This window comes from Gallinula chloropus (genome assembly GCF_964237585.1).
Source record: "Gallinula chloropus genome assembly, chromosome: 4".
Lineage (NCBI taxonomy): Eukaryota > Metazoa > Chordata > Aves > Gruiformes > Rallidae > Gallinula > Gallinula chloropus.
In genome coordinates, this window is record NC_140088.1 from 65,143,441 (window position 1) to 65,159,984 (window position 16,544).

At 45.9% G+C, this 16,544-nt stretch overlaps 1 protein-coding gene across 3 annotated transcripts in view; it reads left to right on the top strand.

Annotated features, from left to right (window-relative positions):
- Positions 1-4,024: 4,024 nt before the first annotated feature.
- The window catches only part of HERC3 (HECT and RLD domain containing E3 ubiquitin protein ligase 3), a gene marked incomplete at its 5' end in the record, with an annotated part of 47,617 nt that continues 35,097 nt past the window's right edge, over positions 4,025-16,544 (top strand). For all 3 annotated transcript variants that reach the window (XM_084262920.1, XM_084262919.1, XM_084262921.1), the window contains one exon: positions 4,025-4,250. In XM_084262920.1, coding sequence (XP_084119046.1) covers positions 4,025-4,250 — 226 coding nt within the window. The remainder of the gene's footprint in view (positions 4,251-16,544) is intronic.

A 16,544-nucleotide genomic window follows, 5' to 3' on the forward strand; every position in this document is an offset into this window, starting at 1 on the left:
GCGAAGGCAGAAGGAAGAGTAAAGTGGGCTTGGAGGCTTAGGGGCGGAAAGAAGCAGCAGATCCCGTCGGTACCGGGCAGCGCTGACAGAAGGAGCGCGTTTGCTAGCTGAAATCTCACACGCAACAGGGAAGGAGGGGGGTGGGGGAAACACGACCCACCCTTGTTTATCCGTGCCCTGTCAGTTGGCAGATCTCGCTGATCAGAGAGCGTTCGGCCTTCAGCGTCGCTTGTGGCAAGCGCAGCGTCTCCTCAGCGAACTGCCCAGGGCCCTGGCTTCGGAGCGTGTTAGTGCCACTGTGTGATGCCACCGCCTGTGCCGTGGTGGCTGTTAAAGGGAAACAAGCAAAAGAGGCGAAATAAAGCACACCCTGTCAGTGATCTGACGTGCAGCACCACTATTTTACCAAAGCAGAAGGGTGGCTTTCTCCCCAAAGGACGTGTACCTTTGGGTACCAGCCGGGCTGGCAGGGGGTACATCTCCCACCCACAACAGGCTTCTTCAAAATGCTCCGCACAGTGTGAAGTTTTCCTGTCTCTTGCTGTGCACATCCTCTGCTGTTTTGATGGTGAATTATTGTGAATTATTCCTGGAATGTCAGGGTTTGAGGATGTTTAGTTATACCTTCCTTCCCCCCCCCTTTTTTTTCCTGTTTGTTGTTCTATATGGGGAAGCTCTGCAAATGGCCAGCTTTGCTGCGTTGCATCTATTCTTATCTTTAAAACATGAGTATCAAACTGGCCACGTTGTAATATGAAGAACAGGAGTAGGTGATGTGACTGGCTACTGCAGATCTTTAAAAGGAGCTGGGAACCTTAGGGCCCTAAGCCATGCATTTAAACAAACCCACCTTCCTGAAGGGGTTGTCCTCTGAAGGTAGAATTTAAAACTTTAAGCTGAACACTGGGAATAATTAGTCACTTCTAAAGATTCAAATAAGTGAGTGTAAACCCTATCTATATTTTCTGCACATATATATGCAGAAGTGTCTGTGTTAGTGTGGGCAACTCTAGAAACTTTTCATATAATTGTTTTAGTATAAAGAGAGTATACAGCTTGTAGAGGTAGCTTTTTGCAGTGTAACATGCATTTTTACTTTATCCCCGATCTTAAAGAAGAGTAACTGCCTTAACCAGATTAGAAACTGAGTGTGAAACTGTCATTTGAAGCCCTGTTGTGATTCAGGATTCAGTTTTTACTTGAACACATTAGAATTTGCAGCAGCTGTGGAGGGGGAGGAAAAAAAAACCCCAAATATTAAAATAGTACTTCTTAAAAACCACAACTATGTCTTAAAAAGTAAATTATAAGTTAGGCCCACCAGGCCACTGAAAAATATTTAGTTATGTCCATACGCTTGGAAAGTTGCTGCTGGTTTTCAGTCTTGAGTGAAAAGTGCTGCTCTGCCCCCTTGGAATAGAGCTGCACGGAGATTTATCAGCAAAGTGTTTGGGGCAAGGGGGGGTTGGGATTCAAGAGGAGTGATGTTTTTGTTTGGTTGTTTTTTTTTTTTTTTTTGGGTTTTTTTTTTTTTTTTGAAAGAACCAACCAAAAGTCTAGCTAAGACCAGATTTTTCTAAAGGGCCTGGCATGTCTCCTTGTCTGCTGTAGGGATTGTCAAACTTCGGGGTGCCTCAGAATACTGGCCACTAGCACGCATGGGTGTTGAGCTCCTCTGTGTCTGAGTTACTGGGAGTTTAACTCTTCCTGTTTTAAGTAGTGTCTTAACCAGAGAAAAATACATCACTCCCCAGTTGTGTCACATCCCCCTGCCCATTACAGCAACTTCTTGTGTGGAACATGAACACAAGGAAAATAATGAAAGTATTTTTAGCATATTAAATTAGTGCTAGGGAAGATGACTCTGGTCTATAGGGAGCAGACTGTTCGGGAACCCTTTTAGAAAGGTATCCCAAATTAATATTTAGCTCATGCTGTACGATGTCGTTGTAGTTCAGGTTGTACAGTGGTGAAGTCCTTTCAGCTCAAAGGCAACATCCACTTATACCAGCAGGGAATGTGATCTCTGGATCTTCAGGCCTTTTGCTATTTTGCTGCTTATACCTTCATAACAAGGTAATTCCCCAGGCTGGGAGAAATGGCAGTCACAGATTTCTGCTGTTTCAGATGCTGGATTTGCAATGATTCCCTGTCCTAGTCTTGCCACCTTCAGTGTGTTGCTTATGCCACTTCTTTTTTTTTTTGAGGCAGAACATGAAGTTCACTATAAATATAGCAGTTGTGTCATTTAAAGCACAGGCATGCGCCTCAGTTTTACTGCGTCCCACGGCATTCCTATTCTTGGCGTAGGGAATCGCGTGGAGGGTGCCTTCCATCAGGCACTTTTTGTGCTGAGGGCAGCCAAGTGCACACGGCTGATTGAACTGGGCAGGGCCTGGTAGCCTCCTGCTTCTTCCTCTGGGTGCTGGCTGGTGATAAGCACGCGCGTGGATGGGAGCGAATTGAATTATGCTGTGAAGGAACAAGAGATAAGCTGTTAGGGATAAATGGGCGTTTTAAAAGCAGCTAATAAGAGATCCTAGCAACCTTTTTGTGGTAGGAAATTGCAGCGAGGATGAAATACTCTTGGAAAATCCACTCCTCTCCCTCCCCGTCCTGCCCACCCCTGTCTCAGTGGAAGGGATGATACCTGACAGGCAGGGATAGCAGGGTAAGAGATGAGCGCTTGGGGCTTAGATCAGGAAAGGCTTTATTGCTAATACCTAGAGCTTGAATTAGCACTGGGCTTTGGAAACAGGCTGAATGCCTGTGTTTCCTGTCTGCTCAGTGGGAAAAGGAATCCCGTTTCCCTGAGGAACCTCTGGTGCTTCAAGGGTTACCTTTTCGGTCCTGTGCTGAGGTAGTAAATTCTGCTGCTGTAAACTGCCTTACCTTCAAACTTGGCATGATAAGTCATAAAGCTTGATATCTCAGATTTCTCAATTTTTTTCTCTTCTTTCCTCATCCCTCTACAATTAAAAAAGCATTAACCAGTTTTTAGTTGAAGCAGAGGAGTTCTCAATGTCTTATTAGTATAGCATGTTTAGCAAATAACCTAAACCGATTGAGATTAGGGGTGACAAGGGAGAGTTACTAAAATCTTTCATGTGCTTCTCCTGGAATGAGAACTCTCTCCCTCCCCTCAGCTTTTATGCATTAGCATCCTGTTGTTGTTACCAAGTTCAGGCTGAGTAACTCATTGGACCTTTTATATTGCTGTGTGTATTTATCCCCTCCACCCCCCATCCCATATTACCCCACTCCCTGAAATCCCTGACTTTCACTGAGCACAGCACAAAAGACAACACCTGACTGCTGGCACATCCCATCGGTGTTACCTTCCTCTTACTGTTGGACCCAACCTGTCAAGTGTGCTGCTCCCTGAGACCTGCTGCTGCTTGGGAAATTCTTGCTGCTGTTCAGGGGTGTGTACTGGTACATATTTGGTTGCAAGTCCATGTTTGGTTAAAGCAAAATACTTCTCAATCTGGATTCATCAGAAGAATGCAGTTCTGCATTGGCCAGTACACAACAAATACTGTGTTGGTTTCTCCAGGACTAGTTTGACCACCTCTGAAAATATTTAAAGACTTCTTTGAGCAGTGGTCCCAAATAACTATAAACTCTAAAAGTTCAGGCTTGGACCCGTTAATCTGAAAAGCATTATGGTTGGTTTTGGGGGGTTGGTTCATTTTGATTTTTGAAGACAAGTGGTTCTGCTGAAGTAAAAGCTCAGGTCTGCTTGGTTTCAGGCTACTTTTTCTGCTTACAGATGGAGATGGCCCAGGCGTGTAGGTGCTGACTCAGTACCTGAGCTGTCTTGATTCCTCTTTGTGGAATGGTGGAAATCTCTCTTTACCATCAGTCCACAAGCCTGAAAGTCATGCAGGAAATGCCTTTTTTGGTTGTTCCCACCCCAGAGCAGCTTATCTCTGCAGGATCACTTGATTACTTGCTTGACTCATGCTCCTCCTCCTGTTTCTCTTGCCCAGGAAGGATACATGACTTGCTGAAAAGAGAGAAAATGCTATGCTGGGGATACTCGTCTTTTGGACAGCCTGGGATAGGTAGCAACCTCCAAGTCATCATTCCTGAACCACGGGTGTATGGATTCATTCATGACAGAAATGTCAAGGAGGTGGCGTGTGGAGGAAACCACTCTGTCTTCCTCTTGGAAGATGGGGAAGTCTATACCTGTGGCTTGAACACCAAAGGCCAACTGGGGCATGACTGTGAAGGAAGCAAGCCAGGTAAGTCAGCCTTTTATATGGACATCAGACTGTCTTGAGGCTTGTGGACTGAGAATATTGTGGAAGCTGCTTTGTGTTGATTGCAGCTGACAGATGAAGATCATGTGTAATAGCACAGCAGTGATGCTGAATAATGTTTGCTGGCTCTGGGAAGCTAAAGCCAAGCAGCATGGGTGGGGAGACAGGTCTGCTCAGTTCTTCTGTGAAGTGCATCAGAGGCAAGCGCAGATGGTCTCAGGGCAGATCTTGTTATTTGACATTGTGATGCCCTTTCTTATGGCCCTCTCTTCCCTTTTATTATGAGTCACAAGAGTCATCTGCTTTGTCTTTATGATTGTACTGCATCCTTATGCTGACTCCTGTTCAGTTTTTGCAGGGAAATTTCTTGTGTCTCAATAATAGGTCTGTGGTGAGTACAGCTGTGAGGAGCAAACTTGCTTTTGGCCAAGAGGGTTTATAAATTTTGTTTTCCCCTCTTGGAAATACCTTGTTGACTTCTGCCTTCTCCCCTTTGTGTTTTCTTGTTCTAGAAGAAGGTCATTGTAGCTTTGTGCTCCCCAGACTCAGACTGTATTTCCTTCATTGTGTTCAAACAGGGAGAACTCTATGTGCAGAGCTGCAGGCAGCTGTTTCCCTCTCCCAGGGTGAAGGAGTGGTTTAATTGTGTATTGTTATTCTGAGAAACCCTGATCTCTTTTTTTATGGACTGTTGGCCTTCCAATTCACTTTCCATTAACTTTGCATGGCTTTGGCATGTGGTAACAAATACCTGTATCTTTTCCATAAGAGAATAAAATCCCTCTGTGGTTAATTAAAGCAATAGGACATCATCTTTCCTGAAACTGCGGACTGCCCTCAGTAGGACTTGGGGCTTCTGTGGCATACCTTATCACACCACAGAGATGTCTACAAAATATGCACAGTTTCCATGTAGTTTGTGTAAATCTGACCTGACTAATTCCTCTATTCTTTTTATTCTTTCTGTCAGTGTGTCTTTTGTCTCGTTCTTTCAAGTATGAGGTGTGATGTGGGATGCTACATTCCTGTGATGCTGGGTTAGAGGAGTTGCTCTTGAATCTGACCTTTCTTGGTTTTCTTAAATGTGGCTTCCAGAAAGTTATTGAAAGAGGTCAGGATTACCAGAAGCGTTTTAAGTCCCCTCTGTGCACAACCACTGTTCATCTTCTGAGGACTTGTAAACTTGGGCCCTTGAATTAATGAGATGCTTAGTAAAAGGAGGCCAAGCCTAGGGAATATTCCACCTGGCCTGATAAGGTTACTTTGTCCTGCAAATCCCCTGGGTGGCTGCATGACTCTAGTACAGAGGCCCCAGAAACTCAGTACAATAAAAAAAGGGGCAGCCTGAAATTTTAGAAGTAAAAAGTTCTTTGGGCTTGATATCCCTTCTACCCTTTAAATGAAGGGACTCTTGCTAAGATGTGTCAGCAGCTTGCTGTTATGCTGAACGAAATTCTACCATGTGCTGCTCTGAGGAGCCTGTGACCACCCTTGGAAAACCATGCTCCTCTCCTGTGCAGCTCTGCCTCCTGCGCCTGCGATGGCATTTCTGCTGGCTGGGGCAGGTGGGAGGGTGTGCTGTAAAGTAAGGAACAGCTTTTCTTTCCAGCTCCTGTAAGCTGGGGGAGAATCCCATCCCACACACTGCTTTGTGTGGATCTGCTTTGGTTTGTGGCAATGGGAACTGAATTTCTTAGTTCTCCTTTGCAGATAAGAACAAGGAGAACGAAGTCCTCGTCCTTCCCCCTGCCCTCCCCTGTGCAGGATAAAGATGACCTTACACCTTCTCTATAGAAAGATATGCCAAAAATAATCTATCTTATTCTCTGTTAGTTGTAGTCCTGTGGTTAAAGCCATGTCTGATAGGAAGTGAAGATGTGTGTGCGTGGGGTGTTGGGGTACAGCTGAAGATGATGGAGAAGACTGCCAGCAGGTATTTGAGGGAGAAAATGGGAGAAATGCCTGGAACTGTGGGTCTTGTAGCTGTACCTCTACAGCCTCAGCAGGGCGGTGTGGGCTGAGGCTTCTTGGTTTTACTGCCTTATGGTTTGATCCTCCCTAGCTGGAGAGGGCAGCTACAAGCATTTGACCTCTGTCCAGCTCTGGAAGTGAGCCACATCTCCTGTGGCTGTGACACAATACTGGTTGTCCTCTCCAGGCAGCCTCTGGAGACTTTTCTCTGGACTTGAGAAATGTTCACCATGGCCTGAGGAGTGGCTTGGTTGTGCTGGAGAGTAACATCAGGACAGGAAGGTATGCGGGGAGTCTTGAAAGCTTTTGAAGGCTCTATAAAAACGCTGGCTGACCTCAGGTCTGTGGTTGTAAGAAGCAGCTCCCTTTTGCCTCTTGTAGTTTGTGTGTGCACATGAAGCTTGTGCTGCCAGCACGCTAAAAACTTCCATTCGTGTTTTCAGAATATGTGATCGTGTTTATTGAGAGAAGGTTACTTCCTAGCATCATGTAGGCTTGTGAATAAGACTCTGGGACTTCAGTGTGCCAAACATGGATGCAACCCTGTTCTTGAAAAGCTTGCAGATGTTGCTAATGACGTACAGTGGGAGAAGAGTTACCTTTGTACTGAGTGCTTCTTAAGACTTTGCCTCCCTTTGTTCCCTTATTATGCATCCCAAACAACTATTGCTCTTGTTCTGCTGCCTGCTTCCACATATCTGTAGTAGGATTCAGTTTTGCTTCTCACTCATGCCACTCACAAAAACACCACAGTGGTGTACAAGTGTGTTTTGGTAATTCCTCTTAGAGGAGCCCTTTAAAGGGCACCTTTTGAAGTGAAAGGAGCTTGTTAATTAAAAAGCTGTGTTTACTGCCACATATCTGAGCTTTGGTTTGATGCAGAGACATGATAGGAACTGATGAAGTGTTTCTTGTGCCTCTCCACTACAGGGAACAGAAATTACTGGGGGAGTACGTGTCACTGGATGAGTCGTTAGAGGTTTATTTTCTGGAAGTGTCCTTTCCTTGGATTTTATATTGTGGTGGTCACACTAATACCAAAGATGTCTAGGAAGAATATTCCTTTTGACTAAAAGCTAACAGCCTGTGCTTGTTTCCAACTCTCCCCTTCCAAGGTAGGGAACTACCAGGTGTGCCAGCCCTATGGGCTCCACCAAGAGCCATGTCCCTGCACTGTCATGCTATTTATCATTTCGTTCCTTCTTTGAATTACAGTGGTTAGCAAACTATTTGAGGAGTCCATCCCTCTCAGGGATGCATACCTGGCTCTTCTAAAATGAAATAATTCGCTTTTCACACCTTTTTTTTTTTTTCCTTTTTTTTCCTCCAAAGCCTATAGTTTGTGTCTCTCTTAGGGATGCAGAGTAGGAGCTGCTGTCCAAGTGTTCTCTCACCGTGACCATAGCTCAGACAAAGCTTTATTAACTGTCTTGGTTTTTACTTGCATTGTTATGCACTTGGAGTCCCCAGAGTCTCTGACAATGCCTTAAGAGAAGCAACTCAGAGATCTTGCTTGTGAATGACTGAGCCCCCTGTTCTGCAAAATCTGTCTGAGTTTGCATTAATTTCCTGAGCATCATCAGGCGTTAGCATACATTAGCTCTAATGGGAAGTGACAATTCTGTGCTGCTGTAGTTTCAGGAAACACTAAAGTTATTCTCTGTAACTCTGTCTGAATTTCCACTTCAGCCCTGTAATTTCACTTGGATTGATTTATTTTTTTCCAGGTTTGACATGATGTGTCAGCTTCCTGTAATGATTCTGAGATAGGTGTGTGTTACCTGAATATGCATGCATATGCTGAGGAACAAAAGACAGGGCCGGGCACTGAAGGTAAAGGAAAGGCTCTTTTGGATTTGGACTGAATTATAGAGCAGTGTGAAATGACTAGCTGGTTGTTAGTCATTTGTAAAGCTTTAAGAACATGTTTGAGTCGAGGTGTGCAACTTCTTTTGTGGTCTAGAGATTTGTTCTCTGCAAGTTATTTGGACTTCTACCAGTGAAAACCTGAGCTTTGGTAATTAGTGTCACAAGAGAGTTACAGGAAAGCGTCTGGTGCTGAACTTGCCTGGAACCTTTCCTCTGGTAACATTACAGCAGACAAAACCATGCTTTTTTTTTTTTACCAGATGTCCAATCTGAATGCAAATGTGCGGGGTAGCATAGCTTCTGTGTGCATTGTGGACTCTCTCTTCTAGAGGGCTAGAAACTTCATCATTATGTTCAGTCTCTTTCAAAGAGCAGGAAAAACATCACCAAAACAACAAACCCCCAACATGATCCGAATCCCCTTGATTTCTCTGAAACCGGTGAAACCTGAAACCTGTCTTTTCAACCATAAATCTTCTTGTTGTGAACTTCAGCACAGGGTTAACAGTCCACCAGAGCCGTGGTGCTTGCTGTGGCAAGGCATGCCAATCATAAACCCGGTAACAGCTGAGAATTCAGATGCACGACCTGCTTGGAAGGACAGTCCATGTGGATCTTCCTCTTTTAGCCTCTTCCTGGTGGGTGAGAAGCCAGCCAGGAGGCCCTGCTTCCTCGGGAGGAGGAGAGGCAGGAGAGCTTGTGCTTGATGGAAGCAGCCGTGGAAGGGAGCAGGTTGCTGATGTGTAGTTACGGCTGTTGCATTGAATAGGTAAGGCTGAGAGCTGTGGACATGTGGGTTGGCGGTGGCAGGAGAACAGTCAGCTCCCCCTGCCTCCCTCCTCTTTTCATGTTTCACTCCTCATGCAAAGAAGACCTTAAACACCATTGAGTCCAGGAGGTTTCACTAACGTTCCACAATTTATACTTCAGCACCTATTGTAAATGTTATTTGTGAAGAGTCAGATTATTAAGCTGGCTGCCCCTTGCTGAGTTGGATATGTTAATTTGCACTTGCCCCTTTCCCTCCTTTGCTCACAGGATCTGAGGAAGCTGTTTGAGGTTGTTATGTCTCCACTAGTGATTGCAGCAACATCTAACAATGTGGACCTGCTATGGTGTGTCTATTTCAGCTGCAGTTTGGTGCAGTTTGGCATTCAGGATGACTTCAGGTTTCAAAATTAGAAGGCTGGATTTAAAAATTACTTAATTTAGAAACAATATGCATATGGTCAAATGAAAAGAAGATAAAAAGTGCTTTCCCTTAGATACCTTAAATATGCATGCATGCATTATGCCAAATTGGTTGGCTGAGGGCTCTGAATATGCCAGATCCTTATTGTGGGTGGGTTTAAAGTTTGCATGCTCTGGATCATAAGAACTGGCTTCTATCAATAGTCTGTGAGACCCCAGGGTTAGCAGAATCTGAACCGAGGAGAGAGAAGGCCCTTTAGGTGAGTTTAAGCTGATAGAAATACGATTTTTTGTCATTAAAGAAATGTGTTGTCCTATCCTGAAGTGGCTGTAATGGGTTCTCAGATGTAACCCTGAAGTGCTGTCTCTCAAACCCACATGTATTACTGCAACCACTTGGTTTCTTTCTTGATTGACTTTGGGGGGGTGAAAACAAGAGGGACCCCAGGGAAGCAAGATGATGGGTTTTTTAGAATTGGTACAGCCTGTCTTACTGAGGACATGAGGGACCATTTTAATGTCTCATGTCTCAAAGCAGAGCTGGAGTTGGAATGACCAGCTCTTTCACTGGGGATTTGTAGAGCAATTTACAAGCTCATGCTTATCTTGGTCATGTTTGTATCTTGTACTGTTCAAAGGCTTTCTGAATGTGCAACAGAAGGCTGTCCACGTGCCTGGCTTGGAAGGAGTGTAAGCTGCTGGTGTTGACGTAGTGTCTAGCACTAATGACAGTCTCTTCTCCTTACAACCATGCTGAGGCATGACCAGACAGATGGGCTCAGGATAAAATGGTTCTCTGTGTGTGGTGCAGGGAGAGGGCAGTAAAGAAGCTGGAGGTTGTAGGTGCAAGTTTTTTGAATGTCCCAACCTTTTTGTACTTGGAATAGCTGTCTGTGCTGGTCAAAAGCAATGACTTCATTAAGCTTCAAGTGTAAGTAAGGCTGAGAGTCCCAGCTTCTAGGAGAGATTTCAGTAGTTTGGTGGCTGCTGATGCTGGAAACTCATTGGTTTTTGTCTTAACATCTGTGCTTGGGCCACATACATCTTTATTGGTGTTATAGCATAGTTACTAGGCAGCTTTTGAATAGGTGGGGATCTGTTAATAGTCATCTGAAATAAGAAGTAACTCCCCACAACTCCCAGAAGTGTTATTCTCACTCCCAGCAAAGTAGCTCTGGTGTGTTTCCACAGTAAAGATTTTTTTTTTTCCTTCCTACCTTAATATCATGTGTTTCCTTTGCATGTTTTCATGCAAAGGAAAACAGGTGTGTGCTTTGAGGTAACAAAACATGGGTTTGGTAAAGGTGGATATAAAGCATTCTCTACAGTTTTAAGTCTCACCAGAGTGTGTAGGGGGCACTCATTCTGAAGACCCTTTCCTGTTGGAAAAGGGGTTGGCTTGTTTTTTAGTGTGTAACTGTTATATGGAAAGACTTGAGTTTGGTTTTGGCTCATCATGTGCCCTTGTTGCTTGCTCTGTTGTCTGCAGGCACCAAATTTTCCAGAACATGCATAACTCTTGTCTGTCATTTTTGTCTCAGTCAAAATTAAACACCTTGATACTGCACTGTAAGCTGTATTGGAAAGAGGAATTTGTCTCAAAGATCTCTGTGAAACTTCATTTTCTCCTCCTCAGAAATCCAGTGTTTCTGACACTCCAGGCTGCTAGCAGAAAACAGCTGCTTCTATCTACAGCAGAGCTGTGAAAAGAAATGCTCGCTCTTAACACCTGACCTGCCTTTTAAACAGCTGCCTGCCTATATAAACTCAACCAAAAAACAATGTTCAGATGCTTGTACCACCTTTTGTCAAAATGCTCTTCAAATCTTAGAGCAGAATGAATACAGATAAACATTTACCAGTGTTTGCCAGGACTGCATCTCGCAGTTGCCGTGTTTCCTTGTGGTGACTTATTCTTTTTCAAGTGGTGTTGTGAACCTGATGGGGATGTCATTGACAGGAAGGGCACGGGCGCTGTGCTGAGTCTGTGCTGTGCAGGTGTGGCTTTGTCCTGCTCCCGTGGAAATCACTGCAGGATTGGAATAAATGGGAAAGGAGCGAGGAGCACGCAGAGTGCTTTTGAGAATCACACAGTACTTCATCAGAGCCTGGGGCTGTCTCAGGCGAGGGGCTCTGCCAAGTGCAGCGAGCTAGAAAACGCGGCCTCCCTTCTAGAAGAAAATGTGAAATGCTTGTGGGAAGGCTGCACGCTTCACGTTGAGCCAAACCACCCCCATAATAGGAAGAGATGGCACAAGGGGACCTGTTCAGAGGCATGAAGTGGAATGAAGCCTGTGAGGCTGGCTTGCAGTGTGCATGGCGTACAGCAGTGCTCTCTGTCTTGCTCCCACACCGTGACCTGCTGCGGAAGGACACTTGTACAGCGGTGCTCTGCAGGGTTGGGCACAGCAGATGGATAATAGCAAACTCTTATCCATCTTCCTGGGGCAGTGATTTGCTGCCTGGAGCAGCTGACTGAGCCTCAAGGACAGCCTATAGACGTTCCTGTGCCTTTGAGCTTTAAATTCACTATGGTTCGGCCAGTGTGTATGCAGGAAGGGGCTGTCTTTTGGGAAGCACTGCAGGGAAGAAACAAACAGATCTCTTCCTTGCAGTGCTAGGAGGTGAAGTGCTGGTTTTTAAGCAGAGCTGTCCGTTTTACGATGCCTGCCTTTGCTTTTGCATTTGTGAGGTTGGCTCAGTAGTTGCCACAGGACTATGTTAACTACTTCCTGTGGCTATGAGGGACTGTGAAGGGTTTATTCTTCCTTTTCTGTGGTCTGCTGTCTCCACCCTGCCACCGAGCTTTGTCACAGCTCTCAGTATCGCTGTGGCTTTGCTTGGGATTTCTTGGGCAGAAGTATGGCTTTGCAGTGTGTAGCACCATCGCGTCAAATCCATCTCCCTAATGCCTCCTTCCACCTCTGACGTCTGCCCTCAGTACATCGCCCCAAGGTCTAGTGCACCCTGCCCACACTAGCATTGCTGCTGTGGAGCTGTGGCATTTGCTGGGCTATGCACAGCGGATCTCAGGGTTTCTCAGCTTTGTTTTCTCTGGGTAGTGGTCTGCCTTCATGGCTCTGACGGGGGAGTAGCAGCTGGCAAAGCATCAGAAGTGACACCCTGGGGTGTTACGGTGGCCCTTCGCTTCTTGTCCTTACAGTCCTGCTTTGACGTGACCCCAGGCGGCTTTGTCAAGTGAAGGCAGTACTTGTAACCAAACCAGCCTCTCAGAATTAAGTCTGTAAGTAGCCATGCTAATTAAACTGCTAATAAAAGCTAAGTAAAATGCTCACACAAGCAGTACTGTACATGTTGTGCAGGGAAGCAGTCATCTCTAAGGGTCACCAGTGTCTGTGGAGGAAAGTAGGCTGCAGAATTGCCACCTCTGTTACTTGAAGCTTCTTAGCCTTGACCAATGGACAGTGTTCCTGGGAATGTCACTTGCCTTGGCCTCCCCTTTACTGTCTTCCCCCTGTCTGTTTTTGTTCAGTGGGTCTGCTCTGTTTACATTTCTTCCATTGTAATCAAACTATTAGAGCCTTATCAGCTTCAGCACTGCTGATGTCAGTGTTTTGGGTTTGCGTGGCAAGGTTTTGGTAGCAGGAGCAGGGAGAGGGGGGTCTGCAAGTGTAGCTTCTGCTAGAAGCTTCCGTGAGGTCAAACAGAGCCAATACCAGCTGCTCCAAGATGGACCCACTGCTGACCAAGGCTGTGTCAATTGGTGACTACAGTAGTGCCTCTGTGATAACATATTTAAGAAGGAAAAAACCCAAACAACAAACCCAAGCAGCTGCTTTTTGCCACCGGAGATGGGAGTTAGAAGATGTAAGAAACTGTGCAGATACCAATGTCAGGGAAGGAGGAGGAGGTGCTCCAGGTTCTGGAGAAGAGATTCCCCTGCAGCCCATGGAGAAGACCATGGTGAGGCAGGTTGTTCCCCTGCAGCATGTGGAAGATGATGGGGAGCAGAGATTCCACCTGCAGCCTGGGGAGGACCCCATGCTGGAGCAGGTGAAGACACCTGAAGGAGGCTGTGACCTGGTAGGAAGCTTATGCTGGAACAAGCTCCTGGCAGGACCTGAAGTCTGTGGAGAGAGGAACCCATGCTGGAGCAGGTTTACTGGGGGACACTTGTGACCCATGGGGTCATGTGCTGGAACAGTCTGTTCCTAAAGGTCTGCACCCCATGGAAGGGACCCACATGAGTGTGGTTGTGAAGAACTACAGCTTGTGGGAAGGACTCATGTTGTATAAGTTCATGGAGGACTGTCTCCTGTGAAAAGGACACCATGCTGGAGCAGGGGAAGAGTATGGAGTCCTCCCTCAAGGAGGTAGGAGCAGCAGAGAACAGGATATGACGGACTGACCATAATGCCCCTTCTCTGTCTCCCCTTGTGCCGCTGAAGAGGGAGAGAAATCATGAATAAAGTTGAGCCTGGGAAGAAGGGAGGGGTGGGGGGAGGTGTTTTAAGGTTTGGTGTTGTTTCTCATTATCCTGCTCTGTTTTCATTGCATAATAAATTAGATTAATTTTATTCTGTGTTGGGTGTGTTTTGCTCATGATGGTAACTGCTGAATGATCTCTCCCTGTCCTTACCTTGACCTGTGAACCTTTCCTTTTATTTTTCTCTGTCTAGCTGAGGAGGGGAGTGATGGAGTGGCTTTGGTGGGCATCTGCCTTTCAGTCAGGGTCAACATCCCACAGTTAGTCTGATTAGGCTCTTCTTGGTACCTCTCTGCTTTCTGCAGCAAGTGTAGCAATAGCTTTTAGAGTTCATGAAAGGAAACCAAGCTCTGCAAGTCAGACTTGTAAAGCCCGGCCTCCTAGATGGACATAGTAACTAATACCAGGTGTCAAAAGCTGGAGGTTACACAGGTTACGTGCTGATGTAAACATGTGCTTGCTCCGTATGTCAAAGCACTTGCCCTGTACTAAGAAGTCTGAGAATAGGGTGAGCTGCTATACATGGGTGAGACCAGCAGGCAGAGAGCAAGGGTAGCTGTTGTACCGCAGGGATGTGGCCTCCCTTGGGGTTTGCTCTTGTAGTCTTCTGCTGTGCAGGTGCAGAGCACAGTGATTCCCACACCCTTCCTCACGGTCGTCTCGGATGGTCTGAGAACAAGACACAAGCAGCACTTAATGGCTTCTCAGAGAGGCTTGGCGAGGAGGCAGGTGGTGGTGGTGATGAAACCGTGGGGCTGGTGTCAGGCAGGGTGGTTCCAGCTGCCTACGTGTTGTGCGTGTCATAAGCTCAGCCGTGCCAGAGACTGTCTGCAGTCATGGAGGTGTGTTCCTGAAACTGTTCTTCAGCCCTCACTTCCTCCCTGTGGGCCTTCCCTGGGTGTTACTGCTGACAAACCACAGCCTGCAGAGATGGTGTGACGCCACAGGAGCAGTTTTAGCTGGCTGAGCTAGATTATGTTTTCAAAAGCACTTGACAGCTTCAGAAAATCTGTATATTGCTTAAGTGGTTTGCAGAGTCTGATTTCTTCTTCCCAGACTCCAGATGTCTGTGGCAGCTGTGAGCATGAGACACCTGGGTAGTCAGAGTGGAAAATGTGCAGAGGGAAATCAGAGGCTCAGTTTTGGGAGAGGTTTGTTTTTCTCCATTAAGGAGAGAGGAAGAAGCAAAAATGCCCTGACAAATGGCGTGATTTTTCCATCCCCAGTTTCCAAGTGGCAGAATCACAATTCTATGAGGGTGATGGCTCTTGGAGAAATTGGTTGGTGTGCTGCTAATACTGGTAAAAGCATAGAATAGCTAAGATCTTGTTCATAAGAGGAGGGAGAAATCTGGGCTGCGCTTCTATCTTGGTGAATTTCTGTCTTAGCGCACTCTGGATTGCAAACACTTCAGTTGCTGCACTTTGTTTTTCTTTCTGCCTCTTTCCAGTTTCAGTGCAGTGAATGCTCAGCTGCCTTCATGGGGACCGAAATAACGAAGCTCACTGCAGCCTAGAAATTGGGCCAGGATGTTCGTATGCAGAAATATCTGGGATGTGCCAGTGGACACTGGGGAAACTGGCAGTCTGATGAAGTGTCCTACTTAATTGTCTTGATTTCAACTGGATTAGAGTTAACTTTCTTCCTCTAAGCTGGTCTAGTGCTGTATTTTGGATTTGGGGTGAGGATAATGTTGATGACACACTGATGTTTTAGTTATTGCTAAGCAGTCAAGCTCTCATACTGGCCTGCCAGCAAGGAAGCAGGGATACAATAGAAGCTAGGAGGGAACACGCCCAGGATGGCTGAACCAAGCTGGTCAAAGGGATATTCCATATCATAGGATGTCAGGTTTAGTATATAAACTGGGCATTGGTCAGCAGGTGGTATGCAGTTGTGCTGTGCATCACTTTTGTATTTTTTTTTATCATTATTATTTCATTTTCTGGCCCATTAAACTGTTTTTATCTCAACCCATGAGTTTTACCTTGTCCAATCCTCTGGAGTGAGGGAGTGGATGTGTGGTTGTTTTAGCTGCCTGCAGGATTAAACACCCACAGTGCCCAATGTGGGGCACAAAGGGTTTGAGATAGTGACAGCTCTGACCAGTCCCAACGTTGGGTTACTTGTTCTCAGGTTTGTGTTACAGCAAGTGGGGCACTGTTGTTCCCTGCAGTGCTCATTGCTGTCTCTGCGAGGTGGATCAAGGTTACTCTTTTGTTGTCCTGGGTAACGCTGGGTCATGGTAAAATCGCTGTTTGTGAGACTGATCTGGCATTTGTACTTGGCACTGTTGTCATCTCTGTGCTTCAGGAGCCAATCTGTGGGAATTGTTAATAATTGTACTCTATACCTCTTCTCCTTAGAGACCCAACCTATGGAGCAGACAAGAGGGGGACACTTCCACCTTCCCTTTCTCCTCCAGGCCAGTTACAGTAGCTCTTGGGATGTTCAAACCAGCAAGCTCTTATTGCTGTGTCTTCTGAACGTGTCTCAAGTCCTGTTTAGGGTTGAACAACTGTTTGAGATTATCATCCAGAGATCTTCCCTGAGGCTGGATAATTGAGGGTGCCAGGTGGGACATCTCTAGAGAACTTTTTACCTCCAATGGTTTGGACCTTCACCCTCAAGCAGTTACAGGACCCTGATGAAGTGATAGATTTTAATTTTTTTTTTTTCTCAGGTGAGAGGAGGCACAACTTACTGCACTGGGCCCTGGCCAGTATCTCCCAAACACAGCTAGATATTGTGCAGCACCCTCAAGGAGAAGAAAGGAGAAACAAACCAGCAAGTACTGT